Source organism: Clupea harengus, chromosome 17, assembly GCF_900700415.2.
Source record: "Clupea harengus chromosome 17, Ch_v2.0.2, whole genome shotgun sequence".
Lineage (NCBI taxonomy): Eukaryota > Metazoa > Chordata > Actinopteri > Clupeiformes > Clupeidae > Clupea > Clupea harengus.
Window position 1 is genome coordinate 12,332,447 of NC_045168.1, and position 16,895 is coordinate 12,349,341.

Genomic DNA, 16,895 nt, shown 5'->3' on the forward strand with positions numbered 1-16,895 from the left:
GCAGCAACACCCCCAAGAGACCCAACAGGAGAGGCAGGTTGAAACTACTACACTGGGGCGACAGTGGTACAGGAGGTAGCTAGTTCGATTCTGTCGAAGCGTCCTTGAGCAAGACACTGAACCCCTAATTGCTCCTGATGTGCAGTGTGCCATCAGTGTAAATGTAAAATGTGTATACATCCTTTGGATAAAAGCGTCTGGATAAAAGCATCTGCTAAATGACTAAATGTGTAAATGTACAACACAAATATCAGCAGTGATGCCAACACAAGATAGCTATGACATAATCATAATCTGAATTTACCAGAGGTCCTAAATTGCGATAAAATATCCCCTAAATAGGATCCTTTCAAGCTTGCAGTTCCCAGATTAATTGTAGCTGGTGTGATGTGTTTGTTCTGTAACTGGGAAATCTGAAAGTTTTTCATACATGAAGCTGCGTTTGAAAAGTTTCTCCAAATGCTTTAAAAACTTGATGATTCACAGAAGACAGATTAGGAATTTGTGATTTTATATGAACCATTACAGGCATGATTTGACTCTTTGGAGAGGTAAATGGGCAAGGTGGGATGAAGTAATTAGAGTTCAGTAAAAAAAACGTATATAAGGTATAAAATTACAACTTACTCTGGAGAAGGGGGTGTGTTTGTGGTGGATGTGGAAGACACATCACCAACTGAAGATTAGAATGATAAAGAGACAGGAGGTTATTGGTGAGGGCATGTAATTAATGTGGAAATGAATCATAACTTTCTTCTTTATCTGATAAAAACCATGACACGCTTTATGTAATTGACCATAGATGGTTTCATCCCAGCCCAACTCTAGTCAGAATTACCTTGTCTACCAGTGGTGGTGGTTGTCCTGGTGGTGGTTGTGTTGTTTGCAGGCTGTGTTGTTGTCTTCTGAGTAGTTGCCCTCTGTCCGACTGTGAGGTGCACAGGCATCTGTAATTTTCCCACAGAGCAGTAGTACCAGCCAGTGTGCCTCATCTGCAGACCTCCCAGAGTCACTCTGAGCACTCCCCTTCTGGCATCCTCATCCTCATCATCATCATCATCACCATCCTCATAATCATCATGCCTCACTTCCACAGACATTCCATCTAAAGATCTAGCATTGCAGCGGTCATCAATGTTGCACCAGTTCTTTCTTCTTATCTTCAACTTGTAGTAACATTTGATGGTGATGCTCTCATCCATATATCCGGTTACACTTTGACTGTGAACATAGAGTCTTGGAGAACCTAAATAAGATGTTTTATAGTGTGTTTACCGAAATATATCTCAAAAACATATTACCTGAATATTCCCAAAACATTTTCATTAGTAATATTGTGATATTATGATGAATATTGTGATTGTGATACTAAAGCACAGATGGAACTACAACAGGTATGGGAGAGCTGTTACCAGTAACTGATATGTAGACATTCTTGTATTCATCCATCGATCTCGGTTCAATTTCACATCGGTAGAGGCCTTCATCAGCCTTTCTCATGTTTGTTATTTTCACAGTGAAGACTCTTTGGTCTGGGTCATCTGACATCGAAAATCTGTCTGACGAAGATTTGCTGTCCACAATAACCCTCCAACCGCCCTGTTTCCTTCTTAAGATCTTCTTATTATATATATACTCTGCCTTGTACTGACATGGGAGGATGAATGACTCTCCTTTTCTTACGGTTACCTTGTCTACTGTAGAGATGCTGTTAATACCTGGAGGGAAATTCATGACAAAAAACACAAGAGATAAACTCTCCTTTATAAGATCTTTACATGACCTTTACATCATCTCTCCTAAATTGATTTTTGATCCAATCTTTTTAAAGCCAATTTGTATTTAGTCAACTTGATCTTAGAAAACATGGCCATCTTGAAATCATTTTGATTGCATTCCCAAGGAGAATTGATGTGTAGACACAACAAATAAACCACATTTACCAAGACTTACACACACACACACACACACACACACACACTCACACACACACACACACACACACACACACACACAGTGCAGGCAAACATGCACAGTAACAGACAGTTGCTAATGAGTACCCTTCCTCCTATACTTCCATCTGTCTGTTTCAGTTAGATGCCTTTACATCCTGGAGTTCATCCTCAGAAACACATACAGTATGAGCTGGGTTTAGTAGTATTGAACTGTAGACACACATACAGTATGAGCTGGGTTTAGCAGTATTGAACTGTAGAAACACATACAGTATGAGCTGGGTTTAGCAGTATTGAACTGTAGAAACACATACAATATGAGCTGGGTTTAGCAGTATTGAACTGTAGAAACACATACAGTATGAGCTGGGTTTAGCAGTATTGAACTGTAGAAACACATACAGTATGAGCTGGGTTTAGCAGTATTGGACTGTAGAAACACAGACAGTATGAGCTGGGTTTAGCAGTATTGGACTGTAGAAACACATACAATATGAGCTGGGTTTAGCAGTATTGAACTGTAGAAACACATACAGTATGAGCTGGGTTTAGCAGTATTGGACTGTAGAAACACATGCAATATGAGCTGGGTTTAGCAGTATTGAACTGTAGAAACACATACAGTATGAGCTGGGTTTAGCAGTATTGAACTGTAATATCCTGTTTGTTATGCATAACAACTGCTCTGCGCTGGTTCAATGGTGCTGAGAGGTTGAACACTACAGGACTGGCAGACTCAACACATCCGTAGTTTATTTGCTTTTACTTACATTTAGACAGAATTTGTGAAAGGAAGATATACCCTCCTACCAGCCTAAATCAATGTGTTCATTATTATTTTATTCTGACTATTCCACAACAAGGATAAGCAAATGATCTGAGGTTATAGGCTAGTGACAGGCTTTGTACTGCACAAAAAAATGCTCATAATAACCATTTTACCTTGAAAGCTGGTGAGAAGGATGAAGATACTGAAGTCCATGTCATTAGACGAATGTCTGAGTGTACTATGAAAATGCCAGAAGTCCTTGCAAGCACCCTGCTGGTAAAAATTTACTATACTAGGTTCCTACTTTTCATTTCAGTCTTGCCCTAACCATGTCCTCTTTTTCTGTGTGCTTGTTTTTGTGCATCTCCTCATCTAACCATACTATTGCTTAATATCCTAACAAAAGTTGTTTCCTCTCAGGGAAATATTCTCTCTCTCACACTCTCTCTCTCTGTCTCTCTCTCTGTCACTCACTCACTCACTCTCTCGCTCTCACTCTCTTTCTCTGTCTCTCTGCCCTTCAGTATGTATGTCTGAACCTCTTCCTTTTTTCTGTTTTGTTGCATTTTCTTGTATCACTAATGTTTTGTTGTAGTTTCTGTCTAACTCTACAAAGTTTTAGGGTCAGCCAAAGAGTATTCAGACAAATAGTGGCTAGATGCACTATATTGAGGTTTTTGTAATATACTGTATATATTTTCTAAAAGCTACAGCGCTATAAAAGACAAAGAAGAACCCCCCCCCCCCCTTTATGTGTGACTCTTCTTTACATCTTATGGACAGGATAAGAATACTAGGTAGCTTATCAAACAAACTAAAATGTACATAATATTAGCACTTGCAGTTTAGAGGGTGAGATTTTACTATCAAAGGCTGACTAGTATTTAGAAGAGGGCCAAAAGGGGAAGAGGTGAATTTAATGTATTTTCTGATTCTGATTTTTAATTCTGTATCATATTGCATTGTCATTCTAATGAAGACACAATATAGTGGAGACATACAAGGTGTCAACCCTTTCATCTGGTACAGTTGGTCACACAGTATCACAATGCAAGCTTTGCTCTTCAGTGAGAAGGTATTCATATTGTTACGTGCACGGCTCAATGCATTAAACATAAAGGGGAGGCCACGCAGAATTTATAATAATAATAATAATTATTATTTATTAAATGATACAGGGTTATATTTATATAATAATTTAAGCAAAAAGTGGGGTGGAAGTCAGTGTTGTGAATAGAAACCAAAAATGTAATGTAAAGTCAGTTCAGGGGTAATACAAAACAAACAACGACAATCAAAAATCCAACGCGTATCCGAAATCCAATCACTATCCAACGACCAACGATAACCAAATGCCGGGAAGACCAAAGCTCTCCCGACTGCCGGCTGGTCAGGGCTTTTGTAGGCCCGCGCAGCAATGACACACCTGTCCCTAATCACCTGCTTTAGAGACAGAGAGACAACAGGCATGCAAATATCACAGGGCGGTGCCTAGACCCGCCAGGGTCGTAACAATCTACACACACACCCAATAAAGTGGTTTAGTTCTGCTTTCCGACACATGAGAATATGAAGTGTGTTAAAAAATATATTTTGCATTTTCAGAAGCATATGTCCCTTCCTTTGCATGCTTTACTGGGGCTACAATACACACCATGTCTCTAATCTGAGCAGTATATTTGTGGATTCATAGTACTAGTTGAACTCTTACAATTTCACAAAGCCTGTTATTGAATGGTTTTGTCTATAAATGGGAGATTGTCCATTGCAAGTCTTGTTGTTTGCCTTTAAAAAGGGGCCATACAAAAATTCTGATAAAAATCTGCTGCGTTGCACTACTTTATGTTCTGGGAAAGGCAAGATGTGAGCGATCGCATTATCTGTGTTAAGCTATGCCAAGCATCCCAGGAACTCATCTGAATGTGAAGAGCTAGGTTTCCAGTATGATCAGTGGTATCTTAGTGGCACCTGATATTTATTTCAGACAACAAATACATTTTATCTACCACAACAACAAAGATATCTAATAATTGGTAGTTACCGGTACAAACAATGTACAGTCTTTCTAAAGTAAAATAATTACATATAAACAATTGTGTATTTGAAAAATACAGTTGCAGCTGGGCCTGCAAAATGGACCAAGAAGCCCAGACCTCTGAGATAAATGTGTTTGATTTTTTGAAGACTGCCACATATCCTTGATACAGTTTAAAACAGTGTTGACACGAGACTGTAATATGATGTAGCTAATATTTCATATCGTATCTGTAAAATGTTTTAAAATTGTATTGTTGAACTGTTCCCATGAGAACACTAAAACTGCTGATGATAATTTAACATCTTACAAATGTGACATGAAACTTGTATGTCACTTTGATCCCTATATTTTACATGTTAGTAAGCTATCACTAAGGAATGGGGTTCATAACAAACACCCAGTGTTGGGTTAAGGTTAATGATGATGCTATAGAACACAAGAAACCTCTTTTTTAACAAATATCCCAGACTCAGGGCACATCTTTGTGAAACACAAACTTGTACTGAAGATTAAGCTGCTTTTTCACATATTACTTCAACTTTGACAATAACATGATTGTGGAAAAGCATGAACTGTATTAGAGAAGTCGTGTGCCCATAATAGAGGTAAAAAAAAAGAAAGTGAACCCAGTCATTCTACCATGTGGGTCAGTTGTACTTACACATGAAAAAGGGCTGAGTTTAGTTCCAATAAGATTTGTAGACTGTATATAACTCTGATTTGAATATTTACAGCTCCAGTAGTCATGGGTGATGTAGGCCAACAGAGGCCTAAATATGAACTACCGGGGTATTTGGTCACAACATTAGGCTTAGTTGCCAAGCTATGAGGTAGCCTATATCACTGCACCTTGAGAGCTAAATTTCATTTAAAAAACTGCAAAGCAACAATGTTTTTTTCCCTACAGAATGTGTTGCTGATTTTGACATGAATGAGTAAACGCCTACCTTATTCTTCAGAAACCATAAAATATTTTTTGGCAGTAAGGAAGTGCCATAAAATCTGTTCAATGTACCATTCATCAAATGTTTACTGATGTTACACTGTATGTATTCGCATTGGAGCTCAGAACGTTGCCTAGTTTGAAAATATAGAGGCTAGAAATGCCTGCATGCAACACGAACTGCATCGAAAAGCCTTTATCAAAAGGTTTTAAGAAACTGGGTCTTGTCGTGGGAAAATATCCATGGGTGTTTTTACTTTTACCTTTGGTGTTATCCGGGGGTCTCGGAGTGGGTTTTTACTTTCTCGGTGAAAGAGAAGCAAACGATATCGAAGACCAATTCACACCAACAAACGGCCAGGCTAAGACAGAGAGAGAAAAGGTCAAAACTTATTTTCCTCACAGTGACGAATTCTCTCAGTTGAGGCTGTACACAGAAGGGACTTACGCGTCGTTGATCGTGTTTAGTTCTTCAAACAAAGACCTTCTCTCAAAAGAACTGTTTAAAAAAGTAATCGATTTGAACAACAAAGTTCGAAGCATAAGGACAGAATTAGAAAGAAGCACCTATGCAGATCTCTGTGCAAATACAAACGGAAAGTGCGCTTCAAATGCAATTTTAGACATTGTATCCAACGCTGCCACCACTATTGATTATCCATTTCATCGCGGCGTGTTTTTAGGATCAACAATTGGCGGCGTGACCCTGAAACCAAACAGCAAAGCAATACAAAGTGCAGAGGCACTTCGGCTTTTCTATTTTTTAAAAGATGCCAAAACTGAGATGGACAGAAGCGAGAATGGTGCATGGCTGCAGGCTTTTATAAAGACATTTTCAGAAGAAATCCCAGTCGACATGGTAAGTATCTGTCATTCCCTTGTGCTATTAAAGGTAACCTGTTTCCATTAAACATATTTAGCGTTACACAGAGGTGTAATTCTGAGGGCGGAAATTTGAGAAAGATTCCGGTGTGTTGTAGATCTCCCTCTTATGATAGAAGTGTAAGCCTTTCGCATTTATTTACATGGATTGAAAAGGACCGTGGTAAAGTTGGTTGGAAGTTCGATATTCAACAGACATTCGGACACCCGTATGTTTAGGGACCATCAACAAATTACACATTTAAAATTTCAAAAGTCAATAGCTTTTCAACAACATGAACTAGAAACATACAAATTATGTTGAACTGTTCAAAATGTATGCATACACATTGCACAGCCTTTATTTTGTTTATTTTCATATCAGGTTGTAACTAAATGTTTTAATTCAAAATAAATCTTCAAACTTCAATAGCTTTTTGGTCATGTGACTTATCATCATCAAATCTATTTCAGAGTATTCACTGACTATGTATACATGTTGCACAGCCTTTAGTTTTTTCATTTTCACTTCACACTATTTTCAGTGAATTTATGAAAATTTGAAATTTCAATAGCTTTTTGGTGATGTGACCTATCATCCTCAAATCTATTTAAGAGTGTTCAATGACTATGTATTCATGTTGCACAGCCTTTAGTTTTTTCATTTTCACTTCACACTATTTTTAGTGAATTTACGAAAGTTTGAATCTTCAATAGCTTTTTGGTCATGTAACCTATCATCATCAAATCTATTTAAGAGTGTTCAATGACTATGCATACATGTTGCACAGCCTTTAGTTTTTTCATTTTCACTTCACACTATTTTCAGTGAATTTATGAAAGTCTGAATCTTCAATAGCTTTTTGGTCATGTGACTTATCATCCTCAAATCTATTTCAGAGTGTTCAATGACTATGTATTCATGTTGCACAGCCTTTAGTTTTTTCATTTTCACCTCACACTATTTTCAGTGAATTTTTGAAAGTTGAAACTTCACTAGCTTTTTGGTCATGTGACCTGTTTATTTCAAAGTCAAATAGGCCTGGACTGGTAATTTGTCTGGCTGGTAATTTGTCTGGCTGATGCCCCATTTGGGCCGGTGTAAAATAAAAACTTGATAAGAAGAATAACAATTTGCACATTGACCGGCCCATGAACCAGGGACGGCATTGGTTCTTTCTATATGCTGACACTGGGATAGCCTAATCATTTCTATTACAAGTCCCCACCCCTCCCCTTATTAATATGTTTCTTGTGAGTCAAATGCCATGGCCCAGAGACATACATCTGTGGACCTCGAGCACATGCTATGACGACAACGATGATGATAATAAACCAAACAAATTAACGTTGAAAAAGGACGTACGAGGACGGCTTTGGACACAGTCACTGTAATCAACAGAGTTGCAAGGAAGCATAAGCTACTAAAGAAACTACTTTTATTGTAAGGGGAGATGAAATTGTTGGTATTAAGACACAATTATTAAATATTGTATCTCTGTACACTGGAGATAATGTGATAATGTGACACATTCCCCATACTTTGTACATACTTAAAAAGTTTACTATTTACTTAGGCCGACTTTCATTTTATTACATAATTTCAAATTATACTTTGACTTTCAGTAAAGCATTTTCTTTGATAACTACTTGTACTACTACTTGAGTATGGAGATTGACACAGACTAAAGGCTGTGCAACATGAATACATAGTCATTGAACACTCTTAAATAGATTTGATGATGATAGGTCACATGACCAAAAAGCTATTGAAGTTTCAAATGTTTCAAAATTCACTGAAAATAGTGTGAAGTGAAAATGAAAAAACTAAAGGCTGTGCAACATGTATACATAGTCAGTGAACACTCTGAAATAGATTTGATGATGATAGGTTACATGACCAAAAAGCTATTGAAGTTTCAAACTTTCATAAATTTAATGAAAATAGTGTGAAGTGAAAATGAAAAAACTAAAGGCTGTGCAACATGTATACATAGTCATTGAACACTCTTAAATAGATTTGATGATGATAGGTCACATGACCAAAAAGCTATTGAAGTTTCAAATGTTCCAAAATTCACTGAAAATAGTGTGAGGTGAAAATGAAAAAACCAAAGGCTGTGCAACATGTATACATAGTAAATGAACACTCTGAAATAGATTTGAGGATGATAAGTCACATGACCAAAAAGCTATTGAAGTTTCAGACTTTCATAAATTTACTGAAAATAGTGTGAAGTGAAAATGAAAAAACTAAAGGCTGTGCAACATGTATACATAGTCAATGAACACTCTGAAACTAATTTGAGGATGATAGGTCACATGACCAAAAAGCTATTGAAGTTTCAGACTTTCATAAATTTACTGAAAATAGTGTGAAGTGAAAATGAAAAAACTAAAGGCTGTGCAACATGTATGCATAGTCAGTGAACACTCTGAAATAGATTTGATGATGATAGGTTACATGACCAAAAAGCTATTGAAGTTTCACATTTTCAAAAATTCACTGAAAATAGTGTGAGGTGAAAATGAAAAAACTAAAGGCTGTGCAACATGTATACATAGTCAATGAACACTCTGAAACTAATTTGAGGATGATAAGTCACATGACCAAAAAGCTATTGAAGTTTGAAGATTTATTTTGAATTAAAACATTTTGTTACAACCTGATATGAAAATAAACAAAATAAAGGCTGTGCAATGTGTATGCATACATTTTGAACAGTTCAACATCATTTTTATGTTTTTAGTTCATGTTGTTGAAAAGCTATTGACTTTTGAAATTTTAAATGTGTAATTTGTTGATGGTCGCTAAACATACGGGTGTCCGAATGTCTGTTGAATATCGAACTTCCAACCAACTTTACCACGGTTTGAAAAGGGGGAAATCCTTAAAAGTCACTTGGAACTCTTGTTAACCTACATTCTGATAGCATGTACAAAATCACATAAAAATGATCAACAGATAATTAGTCACTATCAATGAAATGCACATTGTCATTTTTTTTTATTCTTTTTTTTTACCTAAGTGTCAATTTGTCTGTTGTGTTATTTATCACAGTGAGTAAACTTAAGGATGCCTATCATCAGCATGTCACTTGCAAGCATGTTTGTATTCATAACGACTTTGTTTATTTCAGATATCTGTATCTCATTTCACTTCAATTTCAAGAGAAGAAGAATTTGAGAGGAAATTCAGAGACAGTGATTCCATTATTCTCCATTACTTACGTTCTGGCCATTAACATTGCAATTGCTTCATGTATCAGGTAGGTTTACAGCCATGTTGGATGTGAAAAAACATACACCATTCACACACCATTAAAATGTGCCATGATAAGATCTAGGCCTAGGAGATGCTTAACTTAATAGAGTAGATAGGTTGGCTTCATCCCAATATGTTTTTTTTTTTACATGTCTTATAAATGTATCACGCTTTAGACTGCTATATGGCACGAGGAGGCTATGTGTATCTCAGAGATGGTGACATGGCCCTTGGCTGGTGTACTGGGTTCTCTCTTTCAGGTGGGACTGTGTGAGAAACAAAGTGTGGGTGGCCTTGGCAGGTGTTCTCTCTGCAGGCCTTGCTGTGCTTACCAGTTTTGGATTGCTTCTCTTCTGTGGGATGCCATTTTCAATGCCTGTTGCCAGTGCCCCTTTTCTCATTCTTGGTAAGACTGCAATTTTGTTATCACAGTCTGTCATATTCAGTACATTCATTTTTTTCCGAACATAAATCAATTCCCATTTAATATGGCATTATTAGCTAATAAATACAGTTGTATGATGTTTTTAAATACTGGTTGTCCCCAGGTATTGGTGTGGATGACATGTTCATCATGATCTCATGCTGGCAGAGGACGAGGGTTCATGACAAGGTAGAAGATCGCATGGCAGAGACGTACAAGGAGGCAGCTGTCTCCATCACCATCACCACTCTGACTAATGTCCTGGCCTTCTACATTGGCCTCTTGACGCCTTTTCGCTCTGTACAGTCCTTCTGCATGTACACCGGAACAGCCATCCTCTTCTGCTACATCTACAACATCACGTTCTTCGGTGCCTGTCTGGCACTGAATGGACGACGAGAGAGAAGCAACAAACACTGGCTGACATTCAGGAAGGTTGAAACTCCAAATGAATACAAGAAGAGCAATGCCTGCTCAGTCGGTGGTGCTTATGATCCTCAGACAGGTGCGGAGGTTGGAATGGCCATCCATGTCTTTTTTAGAAAGTATTATGGACCATTCTTGACTAATATATGGACCAAGGTGTTTGTGGTTTTTCTCTATGCAGGGTATCTGGCTGGTAGTATTTATGGCTGTTTACAACTGGAAGAGGGCATACAGTTAAAAAATCTTGCACCTGATGAATCGTATGTCGCTAGCTATTATGACAATGAAGACAGATATTTCTCATCTTACGGCCCCTTTGTCATGTTAGTCATTAAAGACGAAAACTTCCAGTATTGGGAGAAAAGTGCCCGTGAAAACCTCAACGTGTGCCTGAAAGAATTTGAATCATCCGACATGGTTGCCAAAAACATGACTATATCTTGGCTTGACTCTTATGAGCAATATGGAGCTTCTACCGGTTTAGATCTTTCAGATAAAAGTGTATTCATGGCAAACTTGGACAAATTTCTTGCTGTGTCAGGTTTCTATCCGGATGTTGTTATTCATAGTAGAAAAATACTGGCCTCTCGATTGTTCATCCCCAGTATTAACATCTCCACTGCAATTGACGAAAAGAACATGTTGAACTTTTTCAGAGACACAGCTTCCACTTGTGGGCAAAACATGACTCTGTCCAATCCGGCTGATCTGTTAGTCTACCACCCTGCCTTCATTTACTTTGATCAGTATGCAGTCATAGTTAGCAATACTATCCAAAATATTGTAGTAGCTACTGCGGTGATGCTTGTAATTTCTCTTCTGTTGATTCCAAATCCTCTCTGTTCTCTGTGGGTGGCCTTTGCCATTGCCTCAGTTATAGTGGGTGTAGCTGGTTTCATGGCTTTGTGGGATGTTAATCTAGACTCCATCTCTATGATCAACCTGGTAATCTGCATTGGCTTTTCTGTGGATTTCTCTGCACACATTTCCTATGCTTTTGTGTCAAGCGGCAAAAAAACACCCAATGAAAAAGCCATAGACGCTCTCGACAACCTTGGGTATCCAATTATACAAGGAGCTGTCTCTACTGTTGCTGGTGTTGTTGTCCTCTCAGCAGCAAAGAGCTACATCTTCAGAACATTCTTTAAGATCATGTTTTTAGTCATCTTGTTCGGGGCTGCCCACGGCCTTGTGTTTATCCCAGTGTTTCTAACATTCTTTGGAGTTTGTGGCATTAGCAGTGGTGTTGAAGATGAAAAGCCTTCAAGGACACATGTTGATACCCCTGGGGTTCAGCCAATGGCTATTAACAACACTACACAACAGCTAGGGCAAAGGCCAGGGCAATCCCAAATAATTAACAACACTTCCTTTAATAGAAGGCTGCCATGTCAACCTGCAAGATTTCAAACATCTGCTAATTTTTCCTCCCATAAATATCTTGAAGATCTTGACTGTCCTTAAGTTCTAGTTACTTTTATACAGTGCAAATATATTTTTGTATCTTTATAATTTGACTACATAAAGACTGGAACTGGAACTGTGTGAAAATTGAAGTACTGATCTGATATACACAGAGCATACTGTGATAATCAGCTTCAGACACTGTCTTTTGCATGTAACATTCTGTTTGTGAGAGCTATGTATCATAAATACTCTTTAAAACATTTGACCTTTATCATTTCCTCATTAGTCAGTCAGTGTGTTAATGCTGATGCTTCAGCATGTTTGTGTTGCCATGGTAAACTGTCAACCCACACTCTGCTTGTAAAATTAGTCATTTTATGTATGTATTTTTTATTGTACAACTGAAAACAAATGCAGTAAATGTTTTGTGGCTCAGATCATCACATGGTGTCTGGTGTTGTGTACTGAGGCTGAAATCCTAAACCTTTGTCCAAACAATATGCAAATAATTCCAAATTCAGCATCACAAACACACATTCGTAAATATGTGTGTGTCTCTAGAAACAGATTGGAGATGTTCTGTATCACAAATCATACCGGAAATGTAAATACACACAGACATGAACAGAGACACAAAGGACAAGGAAGTGTATTATGAAAAATAAAACCATCAATTAGTCTTTGTCAGTAAGGAAGTGTCATAAAATCTGATTATGTACCAACCATTCATCGCCAGACATTTCCTTGTAAATAGGTCACTGCACCTTGAGAGCTAAGTTGCATACAACACAATCTTTCCTTAAACTGCAAAGCAAAATTTTTTTTTAGTAGAATGTGTTTTAACATGAGTAAATAATAGCCTACCCTATTCTTCAGAAACTTGGATGTGCATGAGTAGAAATAAAACCATGAACTGTCATCATCCTTGATGTAGGATTTGCAATTTAGGCGATTGGCTGTTCATAGTTTTGATACCAAAACTGAGCACCATGAAGCAAGATGTCAGTGTTCATTTTCATGCTTGCTGGGCTGCAGTACCTAGCATAGGATTGGGAATTTAAATGAATGAGAGTTGGGATCTTTCAGTCTCTCCAGGTATATATTGTGGTACCCCAAGCTGCACTTGGTGTCCCACGTGGTTTAAACATGGTGAATTCCCTAACCAGGGCTGTACTAGGCAGGCTCTAGGACCGTGGGGAGGTGCTCTGGGGACTAGGGAGATCAGGCCATCCACTGATTGCAAGCTCAGGTGCAAATTGTTAGGCTAGTTTGGAACCTGAGCAATAACTAGTGCATCAGAGAGTTGAGAGTCAGAGAGAGAGAGAGAGTGAAGCAGGACTGCGAGAGGGGAAAGGTTCTAGTAACTCTGTGTTTAAGCCTGTGGGCTTAAGGCTTTTGAGTTAAGTTTGATTACCTAAGTTTGTAAATGTTAACTTAAGAGTTAATAAATGAACCTGTTTTACTGAAAAACACCCTCGTCGTGTCGTTTGGAACGCTGGGTGTTCACAATATAAGGACAAATTAATGAAGTTTTTACCAAGCGCCCTCAAACTGAGAGGTTTCAGTGAAGATGTTCATATTCAAAACGATATGATTGAAGCTTGCCGAATGTTTGTACCAACAGTTAACATCAAGACTTCAGTAGATGAGAAAAACATCTTGAATCTTTTTAGAGACACTGCTAGTAATTTTAAGTCTAAAAATGGGGTAGACTTAATGGTCTACCACCCTGCCTTCATTTGCTTTGATCAGTATGCAGTCATTGTTAGCAATACTGTCCAAAATATTGTAGTAGCTACTGCAGTGATGCTTGTAATTTCTCTTCTGTTGATTCCACATCCTGTCTGTTCTCTGTGGGTGACCTTTGCCATTGCCTCAGTTATAGTGGGTGTAGCTGGTTTCATGGCTTTGTGGGATGTTAATCTAGACTCCATCTCTATGATCAACCTGGTAATCTGCATTGGCTTTTCTGTGGATTTCTCTGCACACATTTCCTATGCTTTTGTGTCAAGTAGCAAAAAAACACCCAATGATAAGGCCATAGATGCTCTCTTCAACCTTGGGTATCCAATTATACAAGGAGCTGTCTCTACCTCTATCTTTATAGTTTTATATCTACATCTACAAATACTTTAAACTGTGTGTAAATGAATGTACTGATTTGATATACACAGAAGATATTGTAATAATCAGCTACAGTCACTGTTGTTGGCATGTAACATTCTGTTTGTGAGAGCTTTGTATCATGCTTATCTATCTACCCATCTATCTATCTATCTAAAAACTCTTTCAAGCAATTGACCTTTATCATTTCCTCATTATGTTATTGCTGATGCTTCAGTATGTATGTTTGTGTCATCTTGCCATGTCCATCCACGCTGTGCTTGTAAAATGAATCATTTCATGAATTCAAGTAAATGCAGTAAATGTTTTGTGGTTCAGATCATCACATGGTGTCTGGTGTTGTGTACCGAGGCTGAAATCCAAAACCTTTGTCCAAACAATATGCAAATAAATCCAAATTCACCATCACAAACACAAATGTCTACCATTTACAGTAATTACTGAAGAAAAACTATCCCCACAGACAGTTTTCAAACAATTCCTAAACCATTTTTTAGATGGGGTGTATAAAATGCTCCTGAGTATTCTTCTTCCATGACTATCTGTTTCTAACCCATTCTGTGGTTAAAGAATTAGCCCCACGTATGTGATGAGTGCCCCACGCACTAGTTCCTGTGTAGAGAAGCAGAATCATTAGTCATCATGGAGGGGCCAGTGTGTGAGGGCACACAAACAGGTATTTTTTCCCTTTCATCAAATTAACTTAATGTCAAGTCAGGTTCAGCCAGGATACACTAAGAGACTAAGTGAAATGGTCAAATACATTGTGGTAAAATATATTTGTATTTGTCATAGTTGTAAAACAACTACTTTATGTCTGTAGGAGATATACTGACATTAGATATGTGCAGTAAGGTCCATGGAGAATAATTTCTATTGCGCTTATACACTCTTATACTCAGGATGAGGGTCAGATTTTGGGGGTCAAATTGGTGCATTTGGAATATTATATGAGCCACATTTTCCATAGAAGGTCAAATTAAATTATGAATTCGTTAAGTTTAAATATGGATGTTAATTTACTCTCCAGTATATACAGTGAATCCAGTAAATCACATTATGAACATTGTTCAAATAAATGCATAAGCATATGCATAGACAGCTAATAGAGATAAAGGGTCTTTGTGGAATGTGGGTTACAAATGTCCAAAATGTCCCAGAAAGCATGTTCCTTGTGTGGTGGTACAGAAAGGCAAACTGACCTGTCAAAGACAGTTACTAGTGATAATGGCACATGTTGGCTGTTCCACATTAATCAAAATCAAAATTATCATACCTTCTTGAAATAGATGTGTTTTGGATACAAATGTAGAAGTGTTTCTATTAGTAAGGGGAAACTGGTGGAAGAGAGGTTTTATATTGATGGTGACTTGATTCTTCCTATTGTAGAAAAACCTGTGAAGAGTTTAGGCAGGTGGTACAATTCCACATGGAATGACTGAGGACAGGTTTCAGAGCTCAGATAATTAATTGTTAGGCTATCAATACGGTTGATAAGACCTTCTTGCCTGGTAGACAGAAATTGTGTTTTTTGCAGTTTGGGCTTTTTGCCACACGTAAGGTGGGCCTTGGATTGTGTATGAAGTTGCTATTTCAGAGATGGAGAAATTTGAGAAAATCATGAATAAGGCAGTTAGGAAATGGCTTGGGGTTCCCCATTGTCTAAGTAATGTAACTTTGAATGACCTGCTTGATGGAGGAGTTAAAATGTGCTAAGACCAGCCTGGAGATGAGTTTGTCACCGTCTAAGGATTAAGTAATACGGTAGTACGGTAAAAACAGGGAGAAAGTGGAATCCACGAGAAGCGGTTGAACATGCACAAGGCGCATTACAGCATAGAGATATCATTGGGAAGTGGAAGAGGGGAGTCTGGGATAGGGGACAGTTGGAAATGGGTGAGGGTACATTGATGGAGAGGAGGCAGATGGTAGCTTTGTTCACGAGCACCAAGAGGAAACTAGATGAGCAACTCTATGTGAACTCTAATATGAAACTCTGATTTTAATCAAGTATGTATGTGTGTTAATCATATGCCTTTGTGAACTGAAACATGACGTTTCTGTCTCTGTCTTTGATTCTTAAGTGCTGATGTTTCTAACTCTGTATGTGTGCTTAAAAGAGTAACTTCTGTGTGTGTGTAAGCAAGGGCTGATAAGAAGAACTAATAGTTTTGCTGATGCATTACGTTGCAGAAAGCATAGAAAGATGACCTCAGACATGGGGAAACCCACCATGTGGTTATCCCTGCTGACGTAATGCTTTGGCATCAGATAAACTCTAACCTCAACCTATATAAACCTTGTGTGATGTATTTAACTTTGCTTCTCTCTCGTCTGCAGCAGTCTGGGAGTAGGCCCGGGCTCCCTCTCGTCCTCTATACCTCCGCCCATAACCTCTGTGACGTTGGCGGTGCCCGATTTTGGGACCAGCAACTCCAGGGAGCCGTGCCGGTGCCGGATTCTCAGCACCAGCACCAGCAAAACTTTGGTCGAAACGCGCAGAACTGGTGCCAGATAAGGCACCGACACTGGCACCGGCACCATGTCGGTGGAAACGAGGTATAGGATGGGGGTAGGTCCATCCTTCACTCTCATCTGCCAAGTTGTTGATATTGTTGAATAAAATTACACTTATCCACAACTCCAGAGTGAATTTTCACCTAACAGCAAGGGCAATGGATAT

The 16,895-nt window shown here is 38.2% G+C and overlaps 2 protein-coding genes across 2 annotated transcripts; one reads left to right on the top strand and one right to left on the bottom strand.

Moving 5' to 3' along the window:
• Nucleotides 1-824: 824 nt before the first annotated feature.
• Nucleotides 825-3,184, bottom strand: LOC105889245. The gene is made up of 3 exons (XM_031584431.2): nt 2,898-3,184; nt 1,413-1,718; nt 825-1,246 (listed from the first exon to the last, which is right to left on the bottom strand). Exons 1-3 carry the CDS (start codon nt 2,935-2,937, stop codon nt 825-827), a joined length of 768 nt encoding a protein of 255 aa, XP_031440291.1. The 5' UTR covers nt 2,938-3,184.
• A 2,613-nt stretch (nt 3,185-5,797) lies between these two features.
• On the top strand, nt 5,798-12,528 carry LOC105889238 (patched domain-containing protein 3-like). Its single transcript, XM_031584106.2, is given in 5 exon segments — nt 5,798-6,564; nt 9,707-9,772; nt 9,774-9,835; nt 10,092-10,237; nt 10,380-12,528. Coding segments are annotated over 5 exon segments (2,739 nt in total). The 5' UTR covers nt 5,798-5,865; the 3' UTR covers nt 12,146-12,528.
• The last annotated feature ends 4,367 nt before the right edge of the window (nt 12,529-16,895 follow it).